Here is a 24,784-nt window from a genome sequence, read left to right as displayed (position 1 = left end):
TTTGGAAGATACAGATAAATTCTCAAAATAAAAAAGGGTCTGTTTTAAATTAAACACTTCATTTTACAAATTACTATACACTAACAAACTCAGGACCTTTTATAGCTTACTATACAGTATCAGTTTTACTTATTGTTGAAGGCAGTACAGTGACCTAAAGTTACTTACATCTATGTCATTTAATGGATATTTGTCTCATTGACAATCATACTGTATCTTGTATAAAAACACAGAGAATCTTATTTATCAGCAAATTGTATATTTTTCCTTTGATATTAGCTTAATATTTTTCTATATCATGGACAGGACCTGATACTCTAAAAATGATAGGCAGTGACGTCAAGTAACAGTGCAGCAATGTCACACGTACATGTCTATCCAATTCAATTTGATATGAAATGAAAGCTACTTCATTCATACAACCTAACAACTATCACAATGTTTTCTACGCCTAAAAATAGTTTTACTATTTCATTTTATTTCATATCCTCAACCAAAAAAACATATTGTTAAGATAAAATTACTGATATAAAGAATAATGACATTTTATTTTTTGATACTGACTTCATCAGCTCGCCTTTGTGGGCTCGCCTTTGTGGACTCGCTTGATATTCTTACTGATAAAGTCAATATCAAAAACAAAAAAATGCTGTTATTCTATATATATCATATACTGCTAAGAATTTGTACTGATAATTATCAATTTAAAAGATACTAAAGATCAAAGAAACATAACTGCTATGTAATAATCTTTATTTTATTTTTATTTTTTTACAACTTCACTTTTCTTGTCCTTTGAGAGGAAGTCTGTTTCTTGTGATACATTGGTTATTACATAACTATATAAATTTATTATATAACTAGTCTGTAAATTTTATATATATAATTAATATCAAAAGAATATTGATTCAAATACAATATTTCAATAATATTAACAATAAAACAGATGTTTCACTGAAGTTTATATAGTAAAGTTAAATAGTACAGAAGTTTTTGTTAGAGAGTCTGTGATGCATCATGATTTCAATAGATAATTTGTTTTTAATTTAAGTTTATTAAGTTTTTGCACTTAACAAAAAAATCTTTTTATAGAATGAATTTGTGGAATTTTTTCAAAGTATTATTTTAGATTGCTGCCAAATTTGGATATATGGTCTTATTTTAAGATGGAATCATATAGATTTTGAGGTCAATACCTCTAAAGTTAAGGTCACATGTAGTAAGAATAGTTTGAGAAGTTTTTGGGGATAATTTTTTTTGATAACTCAAGAATATTACTTTGGAGTGGAACAAAATATATTGATGGCCATGCATATTAAGACGAAGATTTCTATTAATGTTTAGGTCAATACCTCAGTTCTATGTCATAGTAAATGAAATAGGAAAACAAATTGTAAAATAAGTATTTTCAGAAGGTAACTTGAACCTTACAACAAATTGGACATGAACGAATTAAGTTATTTCATTCATCTAACATTGACTGTTATTATATACCTCGGGAAGTGTAAGATAAAAGCAAATTAGGAAAATAAGGATTATAAAAGACTTTGAATGATAGTTATATTAAAATATAGGATTATGTCAATTGGTCAGTACCTATGTATGAAAGGACACCTATATTTGATATGTCCGAATCATTGCAAGGTGTATATATATATTGGTCTTACATATGCCACATACTTTTTAAGTTTTGAGGAGTATTTGTTGGTCTGACATAAGTGGTCTTGTGGGAAACTACAGTCGAACCCCAGCTGGGATAACCAAACACTTGAAAATTGTCATTTGCTGCTTCTCTACTAAGTACGCAGCATTTACTGAGTAAGAGCAAAGACTGGTCGCCTTGAAAACAGAACAATGTATCCCGATAGGGCAACATTTCTTCCCGCAGAACCTTGTGAACTAGCATTTTAAGAATCTAGTACAATGCAGAGTTTATATTCATATCCAATTATCATGTTCTAGCTATCTAGTCATCCATTCATCTGATATATATCAGTTGTTATATGGATTAAATGAATTGAGTATACTTCCTTAAATAATGGCTTTAATTAGATATAAGAAGATGTGGTATGAGTGCCAATGAGACAACTCTCCATCCAAGTCAAAATTAAGCTTGTATTCATCCTCAATCGGTCATATTAAATGTCACATTTTTTCAAGAAATAAAATCTGCATTAATTTCTGATATAATTTGCTATAATATACAGAGAAAATATACCCTTGTATATATCTAAGATTTATACAAATATTAACAGGGCAGTGTTCCATCAACGAAGCAGCTGACAGCAGCAGCGGCATCACTCAACTCTGATGTCTTATTATCACCGATGGCATTTGTCAGAGGCTCACAAAAATCTCCATCATCATCATTATCAGGTATGTATGTCGTTTCATTGATTATTATTGGTTGTTTAATGTCACATTGTATGTCTAGTGATTGATTATTATTGGTTGTTTAATGTCACATTGTATGTCTAGTGATTGATTGATTATTGGTTGTTTAATGTCACATTGTATGTGAATTGGTTTACATTCTAGCCAAAGTCAATGTTAAAATTTGAGGCAAAGTTCACCTTTCTATAAATTTGAGGTAGAAAGTTATCTTGAAATGAATTCCTGTATTATTTTATCACTTTGTCTGTAATATCTATACCTATAGGGTGGTAGAGGAATCATATTGATTGTCATAAATATGATAACTGCTACTCCTCATATTAAACTTTTTCATTCCGTCATCATAATTGTACACAATGATGGTGAATATTTTTGCCTTAACTTGAATAGTTTTGTTATAAAACAACTGGCCAGTAGTTTGAATCAACATAATTTTTCAGAATTAAAAGTATCATTCTATTTCTATCTTAGTTTATTCTGGTTAAATAATATGGCTGGAAATAGACCTTAAGAATGCAGTTAAGCTAAAAAAATGACTAAAATCAGAATACCATGATACTATTGCTAGCATCACTATCTTATACATACAGATGTCAGAAAAAACCTGTAGCTTGGCATATTTTCTATTATAAATATGTTGTTTAGATGGATAAGACATAATTCTATCAGTAGTCTGTCACAATTCAGATCATCTCATTTGAAAGACACAATATTTTTTTTTTGTTTCACCTGGTAAACTAATGTGTGATATTGGGGTTTAAACTTTTGGCAATGCATGTTAATATTTTTGTGATTATCAATTTCTATTCTTTCATAACAGATGAGCAAGGAAAACTGAATAGAAGTAATGATTCAGGGTCATCAGCAGAGGGCAGCACTAGTCAACTTCCTGTTGCAGCTTTAACTAAAGAACAGTTACAGCAGGCAATTGTACATCTCATGAAGGTAAATATATAAAATAAAAGTATGCCCTTGAAATATATAATACCTTTGAAATGTCTAGTCAAGGACATTTTATGTCATTCCAGAGACCTGTATTTGTCTATATATATGAGCTGTGGATTAGCAAAACTCTCACAAATACAGGTCTCTGGAATGACAGCATTTATATATATATTACTATATAAATGCTGTCCTCTATGAAATGTGCCTTCGTGTTCTCTGTGACATCAATTTTAAACAGCAAAGGTTCAATGAATGCTACAAGGCACAAAATACAGATTCTTTAAAAGTTTATCATATAAAAATAAGGAGATATTAATATTAACAATATTAAGGATCGTGTTCGTTTGACATCAAAGAAGAGGGGTTTATTTCATGCTTTGGATTTTGTAACAATATTTTCTCAATAAATTGTTAAAAATCTTGGAAAACAATTGGATGCTCATACAATACACAAATCTGTTAGATTCATTAACATTTATTATGCAAAAATGAAATTAAGAATGCCAAATTCATTATGTAATAGATCATGTCATAAACAAAGAAATAAACATACCAAAATGAGTGGCCTATCTTCATGTGGTGTTCAACAGTCCACCTTCCACACAAAGGCACAATTCAAAGAGGACACTGTTTATAAGTTTTTTTTGAGGAAATTTTTATGAAATATTGGGATATTAATTTTTCATTTTCAACCATTTTATCCCAAAGAATGCAATAACACCATGCACTTGAAGTATTTTGTATTTTTGACATTTGAGTGTTGAGGAACTTAATATCTTAAAACATATTCTTATAAAGAATGTTTTGAACAAATCTTACTGAAATTTGTATACATGCTTAATATGCTCACTTTCAATATTGCTGAATTTCACTTTTGCCATTCAGTTGTTGATGAATTGTTTATGTGGAAAATATCGGCACATTGACTCAATTTACTTTCAATCAAATATTTGTAATATTTTCATTATGCTATGATTGTTGAAAGTAAGTTTTCTATAAAAAAAACCTTTTTTTTGGCAAATTGCAGGGCTCATCTTTCATTGAATTACAAATGAATAGAGAAACTTTGTTTAATTAAATTTTGATGTATAATTCTAACTTTTTTTTATTTTTAGACAGATCCTAGTTTCATAAATACATTACATGAAGCATATTTAAGCAGTCTGAAAGAGCTGTCCAAATCGTAACACAAGCTACATGCTTGACTGGTTTACCCCTTCAGGAAGATCAAGAGAAATAAAATCAACAGACCATGTGAGAAAACTCATTGTTGAAGATTGATGAGTCAGTTGTATCATATCCATATGATTGTTGTGAAATCATAGTCATTCAATGTATTATCTCAGATGTAACAGAAAAGATGCTGGTATTTGTATTGTTCAAGCAATAATTACAAATCAGTATTAGACATGTGTTATTTTTGTTTCAATGTGATATCTCATGATATTTTGTTATAAATACAATTGTTAGTATATGATGGTAAAAATATTAATTGTCATGTGAAAAATTGTAAGAAAAGAGCAAAGTAAAAAAGCAAATATTGAAGATCTCAAGAAAAAGCAATGTTGACGGTGTTCTATAAATAGATATGACATTGTTTACACATACAATGTTACAATCAATCATAGTGACACATTATTGTATGTAATACAATTCACAAATCTTGACTGAATATCATTTAGAACATGTTTAATTTAGATTGAATACCTGATGTATAAGTTGCCATGTAATATTATATTTTTAGCTTCATACTGTAAAATTATGGCTTGAGCGTAATATCTTTTCTTACAAGGAAATATTTGCAGCTGTAATTCATGTAATTATAGTACAAGACAGAATTTGCAACACAAATATATTTTAAATAATTTTGAACTTAAGGTATTTTGCCAAAAATTAGTTAATTATTTTGGCATTAGAGACAGTATAATAACTGTCCTATTTGCTTTGGTTTTATTTGCCTTAGATATGAAAAATATTTTGGACACTTATATAAATCAATGATATGGTTGTGTTTTTGAATTAATTTGATTAATGAATCGTTTCATTACAACATATTTAAAACCAAAGAAGACATTTCAAAACTTGAAGTCATTGATTGTACTCCTTAGTTCTATATATGTATTAATGAAACACTTGTATTTGTGACTCATATTTTTTTCATTCATGTATCCTGCTTCACAGAAGCTAGTATAACTTAACATCAATCATTAATCCTATCCAAACTTCAAAGTATTATCTATCGTAAATCATAAGAACCTTCTCTGAATTTGTAGCCAAGCATTCATGGTTGTAAAAATATGTAATTTATTTCCTCAGTCTGTGTTAATTGAAAAAAATGTTAAACTGATTATATAAGGGAGATAACAAAACATTGCCTTCTGGTGAGGGAAATTATAAATTGTCTCCCTTAGGTAATTTGACTGATATCAGAAGAGTTATTTGCCCTTTCAGATATGTGATAATCATGATTGTGTGAATAGCATGGTGACCTACATATCCCTCTTCACAATCAAACGTCATAGTGGACAATAAATACATTGTGTTCTTTAGAAGTGTATCTTTAGTGTTTCAAGATCAATGAAAATGCTATAAACTATTTGCAAATATTTGATCATTTTGTAATTTAAACTAGTCACTGCTTAATGCCAAATTTTGTATAGTTGTAAGAATCATTTGTAAATATTTCCCATCAATATATTCCTTATTATTTAGTGAGGAACGAGTGAATTTTGCTTCTATGTGAAAAATAAGACACATTGGCAAGAATGTTTAAACATAAGTGATGATGTAAAATTTCGTACTGAAGGTTCTCTCCGGACTCCAGCTTTATCCACCAATAAAAACTGACCACCATGAAATAGCACAATAGTGTTGATCTTTATGCTATTTACGGTATTTTCAATAAAGGCTATTCCATTAAAATAAATGTGGTGGGATGGAAAAGAAGATTGATTTTTGGACACAGGTCATGGCCAATTTATGGTTGTATGTCCATTTATTGAATGCAAACCGTCTCCAGAATGTATATTGTTTATTCAGGGATTTGTAAGTTCCTCTTAATCCATCCAATCTTTTTAATTTTAATTTGACTTTCATTTTATCACTTCTACAGATATTAATTGCTAAATGTTTGTTACTTTTATGATACTGCCTTATTTCTTTATGTAAGATTTAAAGATGTTTTAAGTATATATATAAATATATCAGTGAGTATTTTACATCCTGAAGAAAGGAACTTTAGGGAAATGAAAAATTAGCAGTGAAATTAATCCTCCCACTCCTCTCCACAGAAAGCAGATAAAAATATAATTTCTATTATAAAATTTCTTATCTCTGCATATAGTGGATTTGCTCTCAGTATGCGTTTTGCTCATTGTTGAAGGTCACACCGTGACCTATTGTTGCTAACCTTCTACATCATTTTTGTCTTTGGTGGAGAGTTGTCTCATTGGCAATCATTCCACATCTTCTTATTTTTACATTTTATTGTTTTTTAAGTATTGTTGACTTGTAAAATTATCTCAGGGTCACTGCATTTGAAATTTAGGAATATAAATAATCCTTTTCATGTATGAACTTTGACCTGTATGTGCATTAGACTATTATGGTGCATTTTATTTTTACAGTGACCAAGCTTATTAACACAACATATCCTTTATTATTTTTATTGATTCTCAAATATTAAATAAAAAATATGAAAACTATTTTCACAAAAAATCTAAGGAAAAAAATATAAGAATAGTCTAAAAGATTTTTTGTGAAAAGAGCAACTGTATTTTTCTGACAGTTTAGAGATTATAGAGGTTGAACAAATATTGACATCATCAATTATATTCTCGCACAACAAATGTACATTCTAAATTGAATTCAATCATCAGAGTGTTCAAAATTTACCAAGAGTTAACATACATTGTTGGAAGAATACATATTCTGTTATGCAGAACAGCCAGTCTCTCCTTGTTGTATTTTGATGTACTAAGTTTAAGTTACACGCAATGAAGTAAAGGAGTTCATTGAAGGAATTATTAATAATATGCTTTCTTCACATATTTGATTGTTGTCATTCAATAGATCCCTGTATAGCATGTCAATCATTACATACACATACTTATCAATAACTTTGTGTATGTCAACATAGAGAAATGTGTATTTTACTTTTTATCATAAATTATTTAGTGTATTTTTTAAAAGGCATTAAATGCTATTTGTATGAAAGGTGATGATGGTCAAGACTAGACGATAACATACAGATACATTAATCTTTTGCTTTGTTCTCATGTACAATAATATGTAAGGAGCAAGTTACATAACATTTTGGATATTCGATAGAATTTTCAGTACAGTATGCTTCATCATATGTGTTGATTTGTGTATATTATGATGCTTCATATGTGTTGATTTGTGTTTCTCATGCTGTATTGAATGTGTATATGTGTCTGTTTTCAGTAATGTGTGATATCAATAGTTTTGTTTGTGTCGTGACAGTTTACATGTGCAAGGGAATTCAATCAGTTGAATTTCTTTTTCATCATTTATAATAATTGGCCTGTGGCTTTATTTCTTCTTAAGTGACAGTGTTTGAATAACAAGATAATTTATTTTATATGGCCTTAGTATCCAAAAGCAACAGTTTCCACAAACTGAAAAATTGCCTCCCTGAATATAATGAATCTGAATTAAGTTACTTCCTGTGAATGCTGGTTATGTGTGTTAGATTTGTACATTTAGGTTGTATGATCAATGTCATATTATGTTTTAACCCTTTACCAATATCCCTTTGTGGACCTCTACGGGATATTTATTACTGTGGTAGATACAACATCATACACATTTTGAATAAGTTTTGTCAACTATTACTGTCTCTTTTTATTGATTTACCTGTTAAAACTATACTTCTGTCACCAACCAAAACTTCCAAATGGTTTTGTTAAACTGGGTTTCACTGTATTAGATGACTTTAGCTTATATGTTTATCATTTTCAAGCAGCTTTAATACATTTTTTATGAGTAATGTGATAAAGGTCAGTGATGTGTTCAAAACTTTCAATTTGTCAACAAATGAAGTTCGAACAAAGTGGTAATGTTTTCTTTTAAAGAATTCTGACATTGAAGTGATGCAAGAGCTTATTTGACCTTTGAACTTTGTGGGTATTCATTGTATTAAGCTATTAATATATAGCCAGATAAAATCTGAGAATAGGCAGAAAACTTTGTATGATGATGATCAGAGGAGTATGGCTGTTTTCAAAATGAGTCCATATTAAATGTGTTGTGATAGTGTATGAAAAAGTGTGTGACTGTTGAAGTTTGTATGTGTTTTGTTGAGTGGAATGTATTTTTGAAGAATGATTAAAGAACAGCAGCCCCTCTCTTACCCTACAGTTCACACCAGCAACCCCTCTCTTGCCCTACAGTTCATACGAAAACCTTTCCTTTAGATTTCAGCACTTTAACTATAGAGGGACTACTGTTCTGTTTTTAATTGTAGATTTTCAAACCTACCTGCAGATCATTCTCAGTTTGCCCTCAGATAGGTTTAAAATGTCTATTTTACCAAGAATGTTTGCAATATAGGAGTTTGATTTCAAGAATTTATTTTAAAGTTAAGTTCAGGTAATATAAGTATTGAAAGTCTGTTTAGATATAAAAGTTATCCTCAATGAATTGTAACTAACCTTGCCAATGACCTCAAACTCCTACATTGTATCAATACTGAGATTGAATGAGATTTGACAGATTAAGTGGACAATGTGTTAATTACATTCAGAGCAGTGACAGGTTATTTCCATCAAATGGACAAATCAATTTATTTGAAATTCTTCAATGACTGAATTGTTATGGGTCAAAAACATTAAGTACACTGATCTGAATGTTTGGGAAAACCTATTTGTACATATGATCATGTGATCTCATACAATTAATTCTTTAATAATCTTATAGGTGTTAAGATCTTGAAATATTTGTATTGGAGACAAACAGGTGAACAAGTTTTTAAAAAGCGTTTTTAACAATGGCTGAATATCAAACATTTTAAACAAATTGCGAGAGTTAGAATTTATTGAATTAAATGCATAATGCTTATAAAAAAGGAAGAATTTTTTTTTACATTGACTCATGACAAAGACACAGTTACAACAATTGTATTGATAATGTTTGAGATTGGAGATGGGAGACAACCTATTGTTTATTATTTAATATGAAGCATGTAGAATTGTCTTCCTTTTTTTTCTATCCATTTATTTCAAGTTCTTTGTTTTTGTTATTATACCGGTATAGTGCAATCTTTAGCAATGCAATATACCTTTTGATAGTTGCCATAAGTATCGTGCTCAGTTTTAGATATTTGGATTTAAACACTGTACATCAAACATTATTTGGATTTAAACACTGTACATCATTTGGAAGTGTTGCCTACTTGATAAAACTGTTAACCTAATTTAAGAAAAATAGAATTAGAGTAAACAAGCCTTAGCACCATATTGTTAAAATAAGTGATCTGTCATTATTTTTATACGCCCGTTTACGGGACGTATTATGGTATACCGTTGTCCGTCCGTCCGTCTGTCCGTCCGTCTGTCCGTCGTCAACATGTCGGACATTAACTCAAAAATGCTTTAACCAGTTTGCATAAAACTTTGGTGAATTGTTTATATCTATTGACGTGAGCTCCCTTTCGTTTTTAATAAAATTTAGATTTTACGTTTCCGAGTTATGGGGTTTTATTCATTAAAAAAAGGGGGATTTTCCAGTTTTTGGACAATAATTCAAGAATACTTTCACCAACTTGCAAGAAATTGTGGTGAATTGTTTATATCTATTGACATGAGCTCCCTTTCAATTTTTATAAATTTTAGATTTTACGTTTCCGAGTTGCAGGGTTTTATTCATGAAAAAAGGGGGGATTTTCCAGTTTTTGGACAAAAACTCAAAAATGCTTTCAGCAATTCTAATGAAACTTTGGGGAATTGTTTGTATGTATTGATGTAAGCTCCCTTTAGAATTTTATAAATTTTACATTTTACATTTCTGAGTTATGGGGTTTTATTCATTAAAAAAAGGGGTGATTTTCCAGTTTTCGGACAATAACTCAAAAATTCTGTCACCAATTCTCATGAAACTTTGGTGAATTGTTTATATCTATTGATGTAAGCTCCCTTTTTATTTTCATAAAATTCTAATATGACATTGAGAATTAATTGAACTTTATTTGTTTATAGTCTGACAACAGATTTACTAAGTATTGCACAACAGCAAGAAATCTTTAATTGAATATAAATTCAATTCATATAACCAATTTCAAGATCTTTGACTACATTTATTCAGAAACCTATAATATGTCAAATATTTAATTACAATCCAAATTTGGACCTGAATCAAGCTTGAATATTGTGTCCATTTTTGTCCCAACTGTTCAGGGTTGGACCTCTGCGGGCGTATCTAGCTGCGCTCAGCGAAGCAGTTTATTTATGTTATAATAGGTTGACATTGGATTTAATTTGGAAGTCTTACTTTCATCCAGTTTTCCCGTCTTTAGAAGCAGGTATAATTGGGGTTCCACATGTTTAATGTACAGTGTTCCTAAGAGATGATATGTTTCTTTCAACTTTAGAAGTATGATAAAGTGGTCAAATATATTGCCTTTTTTCAAAATATACTGTGAACTAAATCCTAGTCTGAACATTTTTACCTAGTGACTGGATTTTTCAAAGAATAAATTTGGAATGCTTTAATTAATTGTTTTTTAGATATGGAAATCAAAAAAGTAATTCAAGAAGTCTTAACTTTAGTACAAAATGTATGTAATTAGGAATTTTTTTAAGATCCGTTTAAGCTTAAAGGAGATTTCATTCTCAATTAAAATATTTTCCGGAGTAAAGAGAAACAATTCATATTCTAAGTTCATATAATGTCAACTTTCATATATAGGAACCTTCCAGACTTTTCAAAAGTTTGAAATCTCCCTCTGACAACTTGTCTCCTTAGGGGTCTCATATCTCCTTCTTTGGAAAATCTCCCAATTACTTTCATTTTCACCACTATTTGATAAATATGCTATCATACAAATCAATCTGAAATAGGTTCTTGAGAAAATACTTACTCATATTCCCTCAGAGGGAGGTTACCACATTGGAGGTTTGAAAAGTTACCATCTATGAAAGTTGTTATATATGTGTTGTTCTAATGTTTTATTTTTAAATGACCAAACTGCTTTTGAAATGTTTGAATTGGAAAAGTCTTGAATATCATGAACAAGATTTAAGAAATGTTTGTTAGTTCTTTTCTGGATGTCAGAATATGATGCAAATGTTTGTCTGGTTTACAATATAAATTGGCCCTAAATTTTAATTTTTAATACTTTTAAGATTTGTTTTGTCTTCATCTGTATATTCTTATTTTGAGGTCCTCGCTATTGCAAAGTTTGAAAAATGAAATCCTGTTTTGTGGATAGTGGATGAAAAGTTGATTATACATGGATTACAGACTAGAAATATTAGCTATTAAGTAGTTTCATTGAGCAAGTCCTATTCATTAAAAAAAAAATTGACAAAAACAGAATATATTTTAAGTGATGGGTTATTGAAAACTTAGAATCATGTTGGAAACTGTATAAAGATATTTCTGTTTTCAGAACAGCTATTCTGTTAAGATATTAGTAACTGGTTCAAAAATCAGGTTATATAACTTGTGGAGATATTCATGAAAACTGCATATTAACAACAATTGAATTCTACAACAACCACTAGACAAACACAATTTGCTTTCTGATCCTTTTTAACAGACTCATTAATATATATTGAAAGCAGTATGGTCATTCTTTGTTATGATTCTTATCATGATTATAAGATCTTGTTGTGAAGTTAAGCTTCACATGTGTGTTCAGTACAGTAAAATCTTGTTGTGAAGTTAAGCTTCACATGAGTGTTTAGTTCACAAAGGTAAAAACAAATTGACAGCCGTCTTAAAGAGTTAATGATAAAAAAAAGAAAAAGAAGTGAAGTCTTAAAAAGAAAAAGGACTTCTAAAAAGGAGTGAAATATAAAAAAAAGGTCTGTTGAAAATCTAGTTAGTAATATGTTACAATTTAAATGGGTTGCTTTTGTTCCTGAAAAAACATCAATGATGATATATGGGGAAAATTTTTTTTAAGTAATTTTGATTTAAAATAAAAGTGCTTTCAGATCAGCACAATACTTTTACTTTTAGAGTAGTCCTAATAGAAATACTTAAATTTCCTATAATGGAATGATAAATGTGGTGGGAAAAATATTTGTCCTAATAAAGGTTTACAATCAGAAACTACATATTACAAGTTTTAAAACATTATTATGTTGGAGACCTAAACTTGGTATAGTTTTGAATATGTGATAAGAATTAGGCCTTTTTAAAGAGAAAACCAAATCGCTTTTACCTACAAAAGCATAATTTCAACTGTGTTATTTTTAATCGGTAGGTAAATGAGTTCTTTGTTTACTTTCTAAAAGTTTCAATTACAAAATGCTACTGGTGCTAAAAAATTGATCAAAATATTTCAACAAATATAAGTTTTATAAAAATTTGGCTTATGCATCACATATTTGCTGGACCTCCTTTATAAATAGGAGAAATTCAGGTGAAAAGTAGCAAAGAATTAAAAACCAAATATATAAAGTGTTATGCTATATAAAAGATAGTGCTTTTACTTGACTTTTTAGGTTAAGAGTTTGTTTTATTGCAATTATTTTACTGAGAAAGGTAATGAAGTCACGGTGTTGACAGTATTGAAATAAAACCTGCTGTTTAAAGTGTATGGTACAAGAGAACTTTGATTATGTATACTTTGTTGAGATCTTTTTTGATTATGATTACAAGTCCAATAAGAGTTACCATAAGTACAGGACTATTGGAAAACACCTGGTGATAACAAGATCTCAGACAGACAAAGAGATTGTTTTTGGCTTTTATTTTTATACATTTGTTTGTTATAGTAGGTTTATTTTACTAACATTATGTTGTATTATTTGTTTTCGTTATAATTAAATGTCAATTAATAATGGTCCTAGAACTTGAAAATCATATTTATTTTTAATTTGCCCCATTTTTTTTATGTTATACATTTAAGTAATGATTTAGCCATTTCAATTAATTCTTTAATTCCCAATGCTCTATCATTTATTGAATGGTTAGCCTTTAAGGGCATACGATACAGTTACAGGAGAGATAATGACGTAGCTAACATAATGTTATTTTTTGCAACATCAAACTGTGACATTTTGGGAAAAGATGCATTTTTCTATTCATTTTAACCATTAGCTTGAAGAAGAGCACATTGACCCCTATTTTTTAAAATGACATTTGGCTTGTTTATATATGGAGATTTTTTATACCAATTTTTATGAACAAATCATTGATGGAAATTTTTTGATTTGATAAATATACCTCAAAAAATGTTGTGTTTTTATCTAAAATTATGATAAGTTAATAAAAAAATGAATTATTTCGAAAGAATTGTTGCACATAATTAGAGCAATACTAATAATGTAAATAAGATATTCGAAATGTTTTTACAAAAATCCTTTTGAAAGATAAAAGTGAGGTGTGTCTATCCAATTGATATAAATATCCAAGAAACCTAAATTTTGAGTAAATGTCTTAAAATTTCGACCCAATTTATCTCTAAAAGTGGCACATGGAGGTATATTTTTTATGACATATTTGAAATGACTAGGTAAAAAATAGCTTTTATTGTATATTTTTGTAAAAAGAGTCACTGAGGGATCAAAACTGCATTGTATGCCCTTAAGCTTGCATGATAATTAGTAATTTATGAAAATATTTTCACACATTAAAATAGCAATATTCTTTTGGAAAATTTTTGACTGCTTTTTATAAAGATATACAGATGGAAGACACTTACTTTTTAGTAAAATTGATGATTGTTATTGTTATCAAGATTTCTTTATAAATAGCTCGAAGTTGATTAAAGGATACATGTTTTAAGTAATTATTCAATTGGTATACTGCCATATTAACATAAGTAAAATATTAGAATACTTGAATTTTGTATCTCAGATGTATCTAAATATTTTCTAGAAAAATGGTGCTGTGATTTTAATGGATTTCTCAAGAATACTAAAGATTAAGATCTATCAAGTCTGTATGACTGTCATCATGTAACTTAGTATATGGCAGTAAGTGTTGTCACATGTCAATCAGTGATATAACATTTCCTTGGTCTTCACCCTGCCAACTTACTTAGAAATAGAATTATGGAAAATCACCCACTCACCTAGTCATATTAAAAATGAGAATCCATTTTTATTTGAAAGACATACTAAAAAAAAAAGAAAATTATTTGTATGCATTAGCACCCTGACAAAAACTTACTCTAAATGTTTTATTCTGTATTATATCCGATATTTTATGTCAGCATTGTTAGACTGGTGATTGGTTGAATCAGATTACAAAGAAAGTAATTAAACTTTGTCTTCTTTTATATAATCTATAGTGTTTCCATTAGCATTAGTTTTCTGCTTTAAACAACTGACTTCTTTTATATAATCTATAGTGTTTCCATTAGTATTAGTTTTCTGCTTTAAAACAACAGTGTTGCTTCAGTCTAAACTTTATTTTGTTATTGTTTAGAAATTAAAATAATTTACATACTCATTTGTAATTAAGTCTCACAAACAATGTTTGGAGACTAATTGTTTTTGCTCAGTTCTTCTAATTATATTTTTATATAATTATTATTATTCTTCTTTCTTCTTCTTTTTCTTCTTCCTCTTCTGCCGCTTTTTCAAATGAACTTGTCTGCATCTGTTCTCCAAAAGTGCTTGTCAGATTTACTTTAGGTTCCACAATATGTTCGAATAACATGTTTAGTGGTGCAATCAGGGTTTTGATTGTGCATTGGGGTCTATGAAGGGGTACTTTGAGCGGCCAAAAGGAGGAAGGGGTTTATTGTAGAACCACGATTGGATTTTTTGAATTTTTTATTTTCAAATGAATTTAACTAGATAACAGTTAGTGATAGACACATGGGGTCATCAGTAATGACCATGGGAACATATGGCTTACTTTCTGGTCAAAGGTCAATGGTCACTTAAGCTTATAACCTTGACCTTTGACCTTGGCCTTTTTTTCAATTTTCACAAGATATTTTAAAAATTGGAGAATCTTTATATTTGAAAATGTACATGATAAAGCAAATTGATAATGAATTGAATGAAAAATAGGGGAGTCCTTAGGGGTTTCTACTTGTGGGAACTGGGTTTAGGAGACTTCATAACAGAATCCTGTTACAATCATTTCTTGTTATTTCTGTATCTATTAACAACAGTTGTTACTTTTTTCTTTATTGATACAAGAAAAAACTTTTGTTTTTTTTTTATTTACATTTCTTTTAGTCATTTGGATATATTTAGTATTTGCTTTTGTTCCAGTTTACCATACATTTCTTCTTTATATATGAAAAAAGGATAGTTAAAAAAGACAAAGCATTGTCAAAAATTTTGTTCATCAAAACTGATTTAAAATGTATTTTTAATTTGATTTGAATGCATTCCCTTCTCTTGTATTTTTTTGGTAAACATCCATGTTTTATTGAATAAAAAAGTATTTGAAATAATAGAAAATGCAAGAACTAAGGTAAATGATACTTTATTCCAAAAACACAAACATTTTTATTTGAGTCCAATTTGAAGGCAGTTGTATATAATTGCTCACATTTTTCTGACACTGTTTAGCAACTGCAAACCTTAAATTCTTATTACTGGATAAACATTTTTTCTGAGATATAGAATAGTTTTAACATAAAAAAAATCATCATAGATACTTATAAACATATGCATGCCTTGTGAGCAACAAGGAATCTTCGACTTGTTTGCTGTGGTCATATCATGCAGGACCCAGCCTAGCCCTTTATCATTATGTTATTTTTTGGAAATAGATTTTGAAGATGTAGAAATTCAATCTAAATTACTACTCTTAAATTATGATATTTTATACAGTTGGTGAACAAAGTTGAAACAGTTATGCTACAAACCTTGAGTTATTATTTTCAAGGCTTCCTTAAATGTAATGGATTCAACATAAAAGTTCATTAAGGAATTATGGCAGCAAATTCACAATTATAATTAAGAAGAAGTCTATGGTTCAAGTTTTTCATTCTTCAGTAACTTTGTCAAACCTTCATGGAATGTTACAGAACTTGGACAGAAGCTTTCTTGTGAACAAAATACAGTATCCAGAGTAAAATATTCTAAATTAAAATTTAGATACAATTTCAGGTTAAAGTATGTATTGATCTTTAACTTTCTCAAATCTTCTTAACATATTATGAAAATTTGAGAGAATTTATTTTATATTTAAGATATAATGTCTGAAGTAAAAGTTAGAAAATATTTTTCTTTCATTTTTCAGTATGTTATTTGTAGATGGACTTAGTTTTTAGCTGTTTAGATTTTTGCAGTTAACATTTACATACAGTCTGGGATTAAGTTTTCTCATTGTTAATTATGTTAAAAATTGTATTGAAATTAGACAAAAGATATTTCTCAAACATTTAAGTAGGGCATAGATAGGCAGTTTAACATTGATTATTTATTAATGTTCACTTAGGTTACTTAAACTCTTATCTGAGTGAAAAGATATGATTGTCAAACAAAAAAATCGTAAGCTATGCCTTTCTTTATTGGATATATTTATGTGTCCATCTCACAGTGATCTTAATAAAGAAACAGAATAAATCAGAGGTTTTTCTTTATTGATACTACATGGTGTTGTAGACAAAACTGTTTATCAAAAAAAAACCAAAACCTGCAGAAAAATATTGCTGGTGGGAAAAATCGTTATGAAGAAATTGGTGCAAAACACGCAAATGGAGACATAATAAATTTAGTTTGAGCAATAAGAGAGACATTTACAAACATTTAATAGTAAAGGATTGTCCTTTAAACAGTGTTATATTGATATATAAAAAAAACTTTATCTAAAACTTTAGCAAAAAGACCTGGCAATGGGTTGCAATGATCTGAATGATAAAAAAGGCCGAAGAATCCAACGAGAGACAGACAAAATCATGGCTAAAGACGAAAATACAAAACTTTACAAAACATTACGCAAAGAAATAACAATCTGAGCCCCACCAAAGTTTTTATTGATATCAGGTGCTCCGGGGAGTACGCATATGCGGCTTCACATGTGGAACCCTTATATTGCACATGATAAGTTTAGAATTGGTGTTAAGTCTCATTCGGGTGAAAACAAAGATAAATGTATTATCCAAAGTTTGAAATGTATATATAGCATTAACGTGATCCCTGTTCATTTTATGTTTGTTCCTTGCTTCTTCGGGCAATTTTGACCTCACACGTTTATGAGCACAAGTGAAAATAAGAATTTGTAAAAAGAAATAAAAATATTGAGCATTTGTAGCAATGAAAATATATCAAAACGTAGTTAAAAATACTTCTAAAATAAGTCACAGTCTAATACTCTGTATTTTGTAAAAAAATAAAGGTAAAAAATGTCATTGCATATAAATTTGATTAAACATTACACAATCTAACAAAATCTATCACATAGCTTCAAAATCAAAAATATGAAAATTAAATTTGCTTTTGAAATAATAGTCAGTTCTTTGAATTGCATAGCTGTAAGTTAAATCGGTTTTTTTATTGGCAAAATTGGCTTCCGCACACCTCAAGCCAGCAAAATAGCATACGGTCACATACCGGTTGTACAGAGTAGGTACTCTTCGGAGTTCGTACCAGAGTTATTTCTCCGGATATAGCAAAGGCTTACTAACTGGTATCATTTTTGAATCGAATAAATAAGTGGTCTGGGTCCCCCTTTAGATGAACGAAGGACACCAAGGGCTTAATGGCTTCTGGTCCTCAAATTAATTAAACAAGGGTATAGCAGTTGACGATAAATGCTAAGGAAGATGCTGTTTTTTCTCTGCTTTCTAATCTGTTGTACTGCTTTTCTTACAGTTGCTCTTTAAAGCTATTGCTCTTAATTGCTGTTTGCTGTTTTCCATTCGTTTGATGTGTTTAATCTTTTGATTTTGCCATCTCCGTTTTGAATTTTCCATGGCTTTCGGTATTTTTGTTATTTTACCTTTTTTTAAAGCCAAAGCTATTAATTTATGGTTAAAGCCGATGCTCTTGATTGCTCTTTTTAAAATGTGTCAGGTTTGATCAACCATTTTCTACATAAGGAAATGCCTGTACCAAGTCAGGAATATGACAGTTGTTTTCTACTTGTTTGATATGTTTGAGCTTTTAATTTTGCCATTTGATAAAGGACTTTCCATTTTGAATTTTCTTTTGAGTTCGGTATTTATGTTATAAAGACGGTTCCTTATTCAGGAACGATGCTTCCTAATTCTTCGTCAGAATTATTGTTAAATATATATTCTCACTTCTATTACTTTGCGTGTCTTCCGAAGAGAGGTGAAAGATGCCAAAGGGACATTCAAACTCACAAGTCAAAAATGAACTGACAACCCTATGGCTACAAAAGAAAAGACAAACAGACGAACAACAGTTCACAAAACACAGCATAGAAAACTAGAATGTGTTATACGAACCCCACCAAAAGCTAGGCTTGATCTCCGGTGCTCCGGAAGGGTAAGCAGATCCTGCTTCACATGTGACACCTGTCGTGTTACTCTTATGATAAGTTATATCAAGTGAATAGACATCACGCAATAACGGATTGGTAATTGACTCTTATCTAACCCTAAGACATCACCAAATTCAAGACCAACAGTCTTGTAAAATTTTCTAACCCTGAAATTTGACCGAACGTGAAGTTTCTAAGTCGAAACATGTTTTTAATGATAAAGGCTAGACGAAACTGTTATCGGTATTAATAACACAAACATTTAAAAGTTAAAAAGCACAAAGAACAGCTGTTTTAACTATAGCAAGACCAACACGAAACAGATATTCCATAACGGTCAACCAACTCGTGATGGCGTCCGTAAAATTAACGAAGGGATGATTTTAACTTTGCCACACGAAATACAAGCCCTGAAATATCGTATGCAGGCGCTGCTGGAATATTGCTATATATAAATGGAAAGTTCACAATTGGAAAGCTGAAATCATCTCTTTTGTAGTAAAGTTTTGATTTCAACCGACACTCACTGTCAATTTCTTGATGTAAGTCAAGATATGAGGCAAACTTAACTGTATCTGTTGTATCCTTTATCTCAAGTTCGATGGGATAGATAAAGGCAACAGTAATATACCACTGTTCTATAGTCATAATTTATTAAACGTTCAACATAGTCACCAAATTTTGAATTATTTAGTGAGAGAACATCATCTATATAGCGGAAAGTATTAAAGGATACGGCTTACTTCTTTTCTTTCTTCTTAAGAAGTTACTGTATGAAGTCAGCCTCGTATGAATAAAGGAACATGTGGGCAAAAAGAGAAGCACAGTTGGTTCCCATGGGAATACCGATTGTTTGTTGAAAAACACATCCTCCAAACGTAACAAATATGTTTTCAATCAAGAAATCAAGCATCTTGATAATGTCAGTTTCAAAGAATTTTTTTTGTTTGAATCAGAGTGATTTTCTTTACAAAGTATGATTTATCCCTCCTTAAGACAAGATACTTGTATCTACGTTGGCCCTTCTTTTTTATGAAACAAAAGAGGACCAACTCTTTCAATTTTATTATAGATTGGAATGATGAATACGTGTGTAAAGTGTAGAAAAGTCAAATGTTTTAATACTATTGCAAGATGAAAGAGTCTTAGATTGTATGTATACTAAGATCTTTGGAATTTTTTAGTATCGACTTCTGATTCACGCCACCTCTAGAATAGGATGTTTCACAATTACTTTGAAGCCCAGCATTGATTGCTGATATAATTGATGTTAATAATTTAGAAAGAGGTTTCGTGGAGCACTTGGAACGCAATGTAACGTTGTTTGTAAGGACGCTTATGTAGTTTAGATATCCAATACAGTGAAGGAAATCCAGTTCTTCATCTTTGGTTAAAATTCCAAAGGAACATAGAACAAATCTATGATTATCCAGGATTCCCTCCTTGGTAAGTGTCGTGGGGGTATAAGTTGAGTTTCCAAGTGAATTGTCAAAACCTAATTCATTTATCAAGCAGTTAATATAATGTGCTTTATATACACAAACGATGTTGTTTGGGGCTTTATCTGCGGGGACAACAACGTATTTGCCATCGAGGTAGGACAGGTGTTTTGCAACATTTAGGTCTTTAAAGCATGGATATTCATAGACCCATTCAGTTTTTTAATTCTGATTTCTATCAACGACCTCACAGCCTTTATCCATTCGGAAAGAGTATTTTCGTCTTCTTTCTCGTGTTTAACCCATTGCCTGGCATAATCCTCGACTGAATCCATCAGTATTTTGAAGTTGTGTTGTCAATTGATGGATTTAGGCTCACTATATTTCGGGTCTTTGGATAACACATTTCGCAGAGAAGTGTTATTGACAATGTTTAGGTCACCAGTAATAACGTGGCCAGCCGTATTATATATGAATGGGGAACTAGCACAGATGCAATCAGGAGGTTTAGACTTGAAGTCTAAAGGTAGATTAACCTGATAATTTAAACATTTAATTAACAGAGAAATAGACGATTGCCACAAACCCGCAAATGTATCAAGAGGATTTCTGATGTTTGAAAAATAGAACGCATAAGAAATTAGAAATAATATAAGAATGGATTATGTGAAAATCAATTAGGTTACATACAGTGCAAACTAGTATATAAATCAATCAACGAATATAGTTAAACAAACAGAACAACTGGACAATCTTTTAAGTCTTTGGAAGGGTAAGCATATTATTCACTACCAGCTGCATCCTGTGTATTTCCCAATCGGTAGTTATGAAGATAAGAACGAATAACTACCAGTAATGAGTTTAATCCATAAAGAGAATATGGAATATCTAAGGAAATATGTCATTACTCATTTGGTACCCAGTTTTCCACATAGAATTGGCAGTGTTTGTCTGTAACCTAAATGTTTCATGACTTTTGTAATTAGGGAAATTAAAATTGAATGCGTATTTTTTTGGGAATAAAATTCTCCAATTTGAAATACACTGTGTGATCAATGAGCCTCTTTTCCATAATTCCAGTATGAATATTTAAGGTTGCATGTCATACTTCGGACTATTATCTTGGAAACTAGTATGCATTTCGGTCTCGTATTAAAGGTGTTTCACATCACAGAACAAGAACTATACTTGACTGTGTACAAAGAATACTGCAGTAAATTGCATTAGGTACAAGGACGTCGCTAACGTAAAATGTTATTTTCCTTGATGTCAAAATGTAAAATATTGGAAAAAAGGCATTTTTCTTCAGATTTTAATCCTAAGCTTAAAAACAAGTGGACCCTTAAAAAAACTACACCCAAGGTAAATTCAAACGGGGAAGTCCATAAAAACTGAAAAAATCAAACGTTAGAATTTATCATCCAACGGAACGAATGGAAAGTCATATTCCTGAGTTGGTACAGGCATTTCTCGAAGGAGGCTACCTTAGCCTCCCACTTGTATGACAGTTGTTTAAAAATGACATTTGGTTTCATTATGTATGAAGCTTATTTGAAAAAAATTATAAACAAATCACCGATGATCTTTTACTAAATTAGTAAGATAAACAGCAGAAAATGTCGTTTTTTTTCTTCTTAAAACATGAAAATTTAATAAAATAAACTATTTCAAACGAATTGTTAAACAAATTATATAATACAGATATTCCAATTGTGTTTAAAAAAATCAATTGTGTTTATCTTTTGAAACAATTTATGTCTAAAGGATAGGAATGTCAAAGAAACCGAAATGTTGAGTAAATGTTTAAATTTTCGAAGACGTTTATCTCTAAAAGTAGGGCATGTTTACATATTTGAATAATCTTGTATTCAAATTTCAAAAAACATTAAAAAAAAAACCCACTGTGGGATCAAACTGTATAGTATGCCCTTAGATTTGTTTGTTAGATAGGTTAAAAACCACTTTTACCTTTCTTCAAGTAACAAAAGACAGGTAACAAAAGGATGATTATAAAATTTCAGCTGACCAGTTTGTTACTGCATTGACAAAATAAAATCACCTGATAAACAACCAAAGTAACTTTTAAAGCACACTTAAAAAATCAGCTGTCTTTGCCCACAAAAGAGGAGAAATAATATGTGTGATGATTTTGTATCTTAGTTTAAATAGTTTACATTAGTTACATCAGTTGAAACTTTATAATTTACTTGTGTGTTTATAGTCAGATAAAACGTAATAAAGAACCAGATACTCGGTAGGTAAATCAGGTCAAATGTGAAGGGTATTTAAAAAAAACTCGACATGCTGAGCTTTAGGAGAATACCACTCCTTCAAGAATGGTACGGCATTCATAGTCGTATATAAGCAGGCACGATTTATTCCTCGTTGTCGTTTGACCTGTCATCACAGTACGTGGATATTTGAGAATTGTAGTCTCTAATACACCATATCGCTATTTATTCCATTCCGGATAAGTTCTGAAATTACACAACTTTTTCATCCAGTTGAAGCTATCTGGGGCCCTGTTTTAACACTGTATTATGCATAAAACGTTTCAAAGAAACCTGTTTAAACCATCGTAAACACTTTAAACCAAATATGTTTTTACTTTAATTTGTGATTCAAAAAAGTGAATCATAATCTATCAAAGTTTCAAAATGTTTGCTTTCTAAAATGTTTCCTCCCTCAGCTCGTCATGATGACCTTTGATTTTGCGACACTTGGCCCAAACAGGAAGTTGTCTAAGTGACTGTTTTTTTTTCCGGATTGGACTAAATAGCGATAAGATGTATGTAAAATAAACATTGTAATGTAATAAAGAACAGGTTGTTGGTGTCTGTTAGAAACTTACGACATTCTACAAGTTAAAGCTTATAATGTAGTGGTCGTGACATAGTGAATAAGTGTTGTAATTTGTAGAGTTAATATTTGATTTATAAGGTCAATGTTTTTAACCGAAGACACATTTGTAATTGTACAAATTTGCATCTATAAGAATATATGAAGTAGAATAGTTACAGATAGTTTATTATTTATTACAGAGCAATCCAGTTGTATATATTTTAATTCATTGATATGATTGATGGATAAAGTTTACTTGTTGAATAATTTTAATTTTTGCAATATGACATTGCGGATCTAGTATCAAACTGATAACGAACCTTGTATATATCAAATATAAACACGCTTACCAAGAGTATGTGTGATAACGAAAAAGACGACGCGCTGAACATAACGAATAGTTTCCATAATTTATTCAAAAATAATATTATCATTTGAAACATTGACAATAAACAATATATGTACACGTTATATAAATCATATATTAATGTTTAATGAATGTATTTTCTGAAATGAATGTGTATATGTTGTAATTGATATGCCCTTCATGTCATTTAATTAGGAATTAAACTTATTTGATTTAATTTGATTAAAACAGTAGACAATATTTATTTGCAAAACACATTTAGTAAAAGTAAAGATAATTAATCACATAGTTCATTTGTATGATCTTTGGTTTAAAGCAACTATATGCACAGTATTTATTTATTTTTACACAGTTTGATTTAGAAGAAAAACCGACCTGGTTAGAAAATACAATTAATTACACCATTAGTAACACAATTCTATATTAATATTCTTGTAATTGTTAGAAAATACATCAAATAACACCATTACAAACTTAATCTGGTATCTTTCGTCCCTCCTTTTATCCCGATTTATATTAAATTTTTAGAAATTTACATGTGAAGTCACTTTTTGTGGCGTTGGTACATTCGTGTGACGCACAGTTCATAATTCTATTATGCTGTATTTGTGTACTGTCGTAAATTAATTTTAGGTGTTCGTTGTTATTCTATGGTTTACATGTCGAAATGTACTATTATATTATTTATTTATTTATTTCTCTGTCCTGAGTGTTCTTGCATTTATTTGTACTGTATTCCTGTCACGTAATGTTGTCATTTTAACGGTATTTTTAACATTGCCATATAAGCGGGAGGTTTGGCTAGCCATAAAACCCGGTTCAACCCACCATTTTTCTTAAAATGTCCTGTACCAAGTCAGGAATATGGCAGTTGTTATCAAATAGTTCGTTTCTATGTATGTTGCATTGGCGTTTGTTTTTTTGCACTTCAGCATTTCTGTTGTTCCTTTGTTTTCCTCTTATAGTTGATGTGTTTCCCTCGGTTTTAGTTTGTAACCCGGATTTGTTTTCTCTCAATTGATTTATGACTTTTGAACAGCGATATACTACTGCGACTTTTTTCACAAAAAATGTTACAATTAAAATTGATCGTAAGTACTGAAATGTGTATGACTTACGAGTATTTGTACTCTTAAGTTTTTTTGTGAAAAGAGCCGCTGTTGCCTTTCTTTATTCATCATATGGTAAA

At 30.0% G+C, this 24,784-nt stretch overlaps 1 protein-coding gene across 1 annotated transcript in view; it reads left to right on the top strand.

Annotated features, from left to right (window-relative positions):
- LOC127726930 (mRNA-decapping enzyme 1B-like) overlaps positions 1-8,728 on the top strand; it is a 98,148-nt gene extending 89,420 nt beyond the window's left edge. Inside the window, exons 9-11 of the mRNA XM_052234318.1 lie at positions 2,256-2,376; positions 3,215-3,339; positions 4,455-8,728. Coding sequence (XP_052090278.1) covers positions 2,256-2,376; positions 3,215-3,339; positions 4,455-4,526 — 318 coding nt within the window. The 3' untranslated portion in view covers positions 4,527-8,728. The remainder of the gene's footprint in view (positions 1-2,255; positions 2,377-3,214; positions 3,340-4,454) is intronic.
- The last annotated feature ends 16,056 nt before the right edge of the window (positions 8,729-24,784 follow it).

This window comes from Mytilus californianus, unplaced genomic scaffold (assembly GCF_021869535.1).
Source record: "Mytilus californianus isolate M0D057914Y unplaced genomic scaffold, xbMytCali1.0.p SCAF_19, whole genome shotgun sequence".
NCBI classification, from domain to species: Eukaryota; Metazoa; Mollusca; class Bivalvia; order Mytilida; family Mytilidae; genus Mytilus; species Mytilus californianus.
Note: the sequence above shows the minus strand (reverse complement) of the source record. Positions and strands in the feature narration are given on the sequence as shown.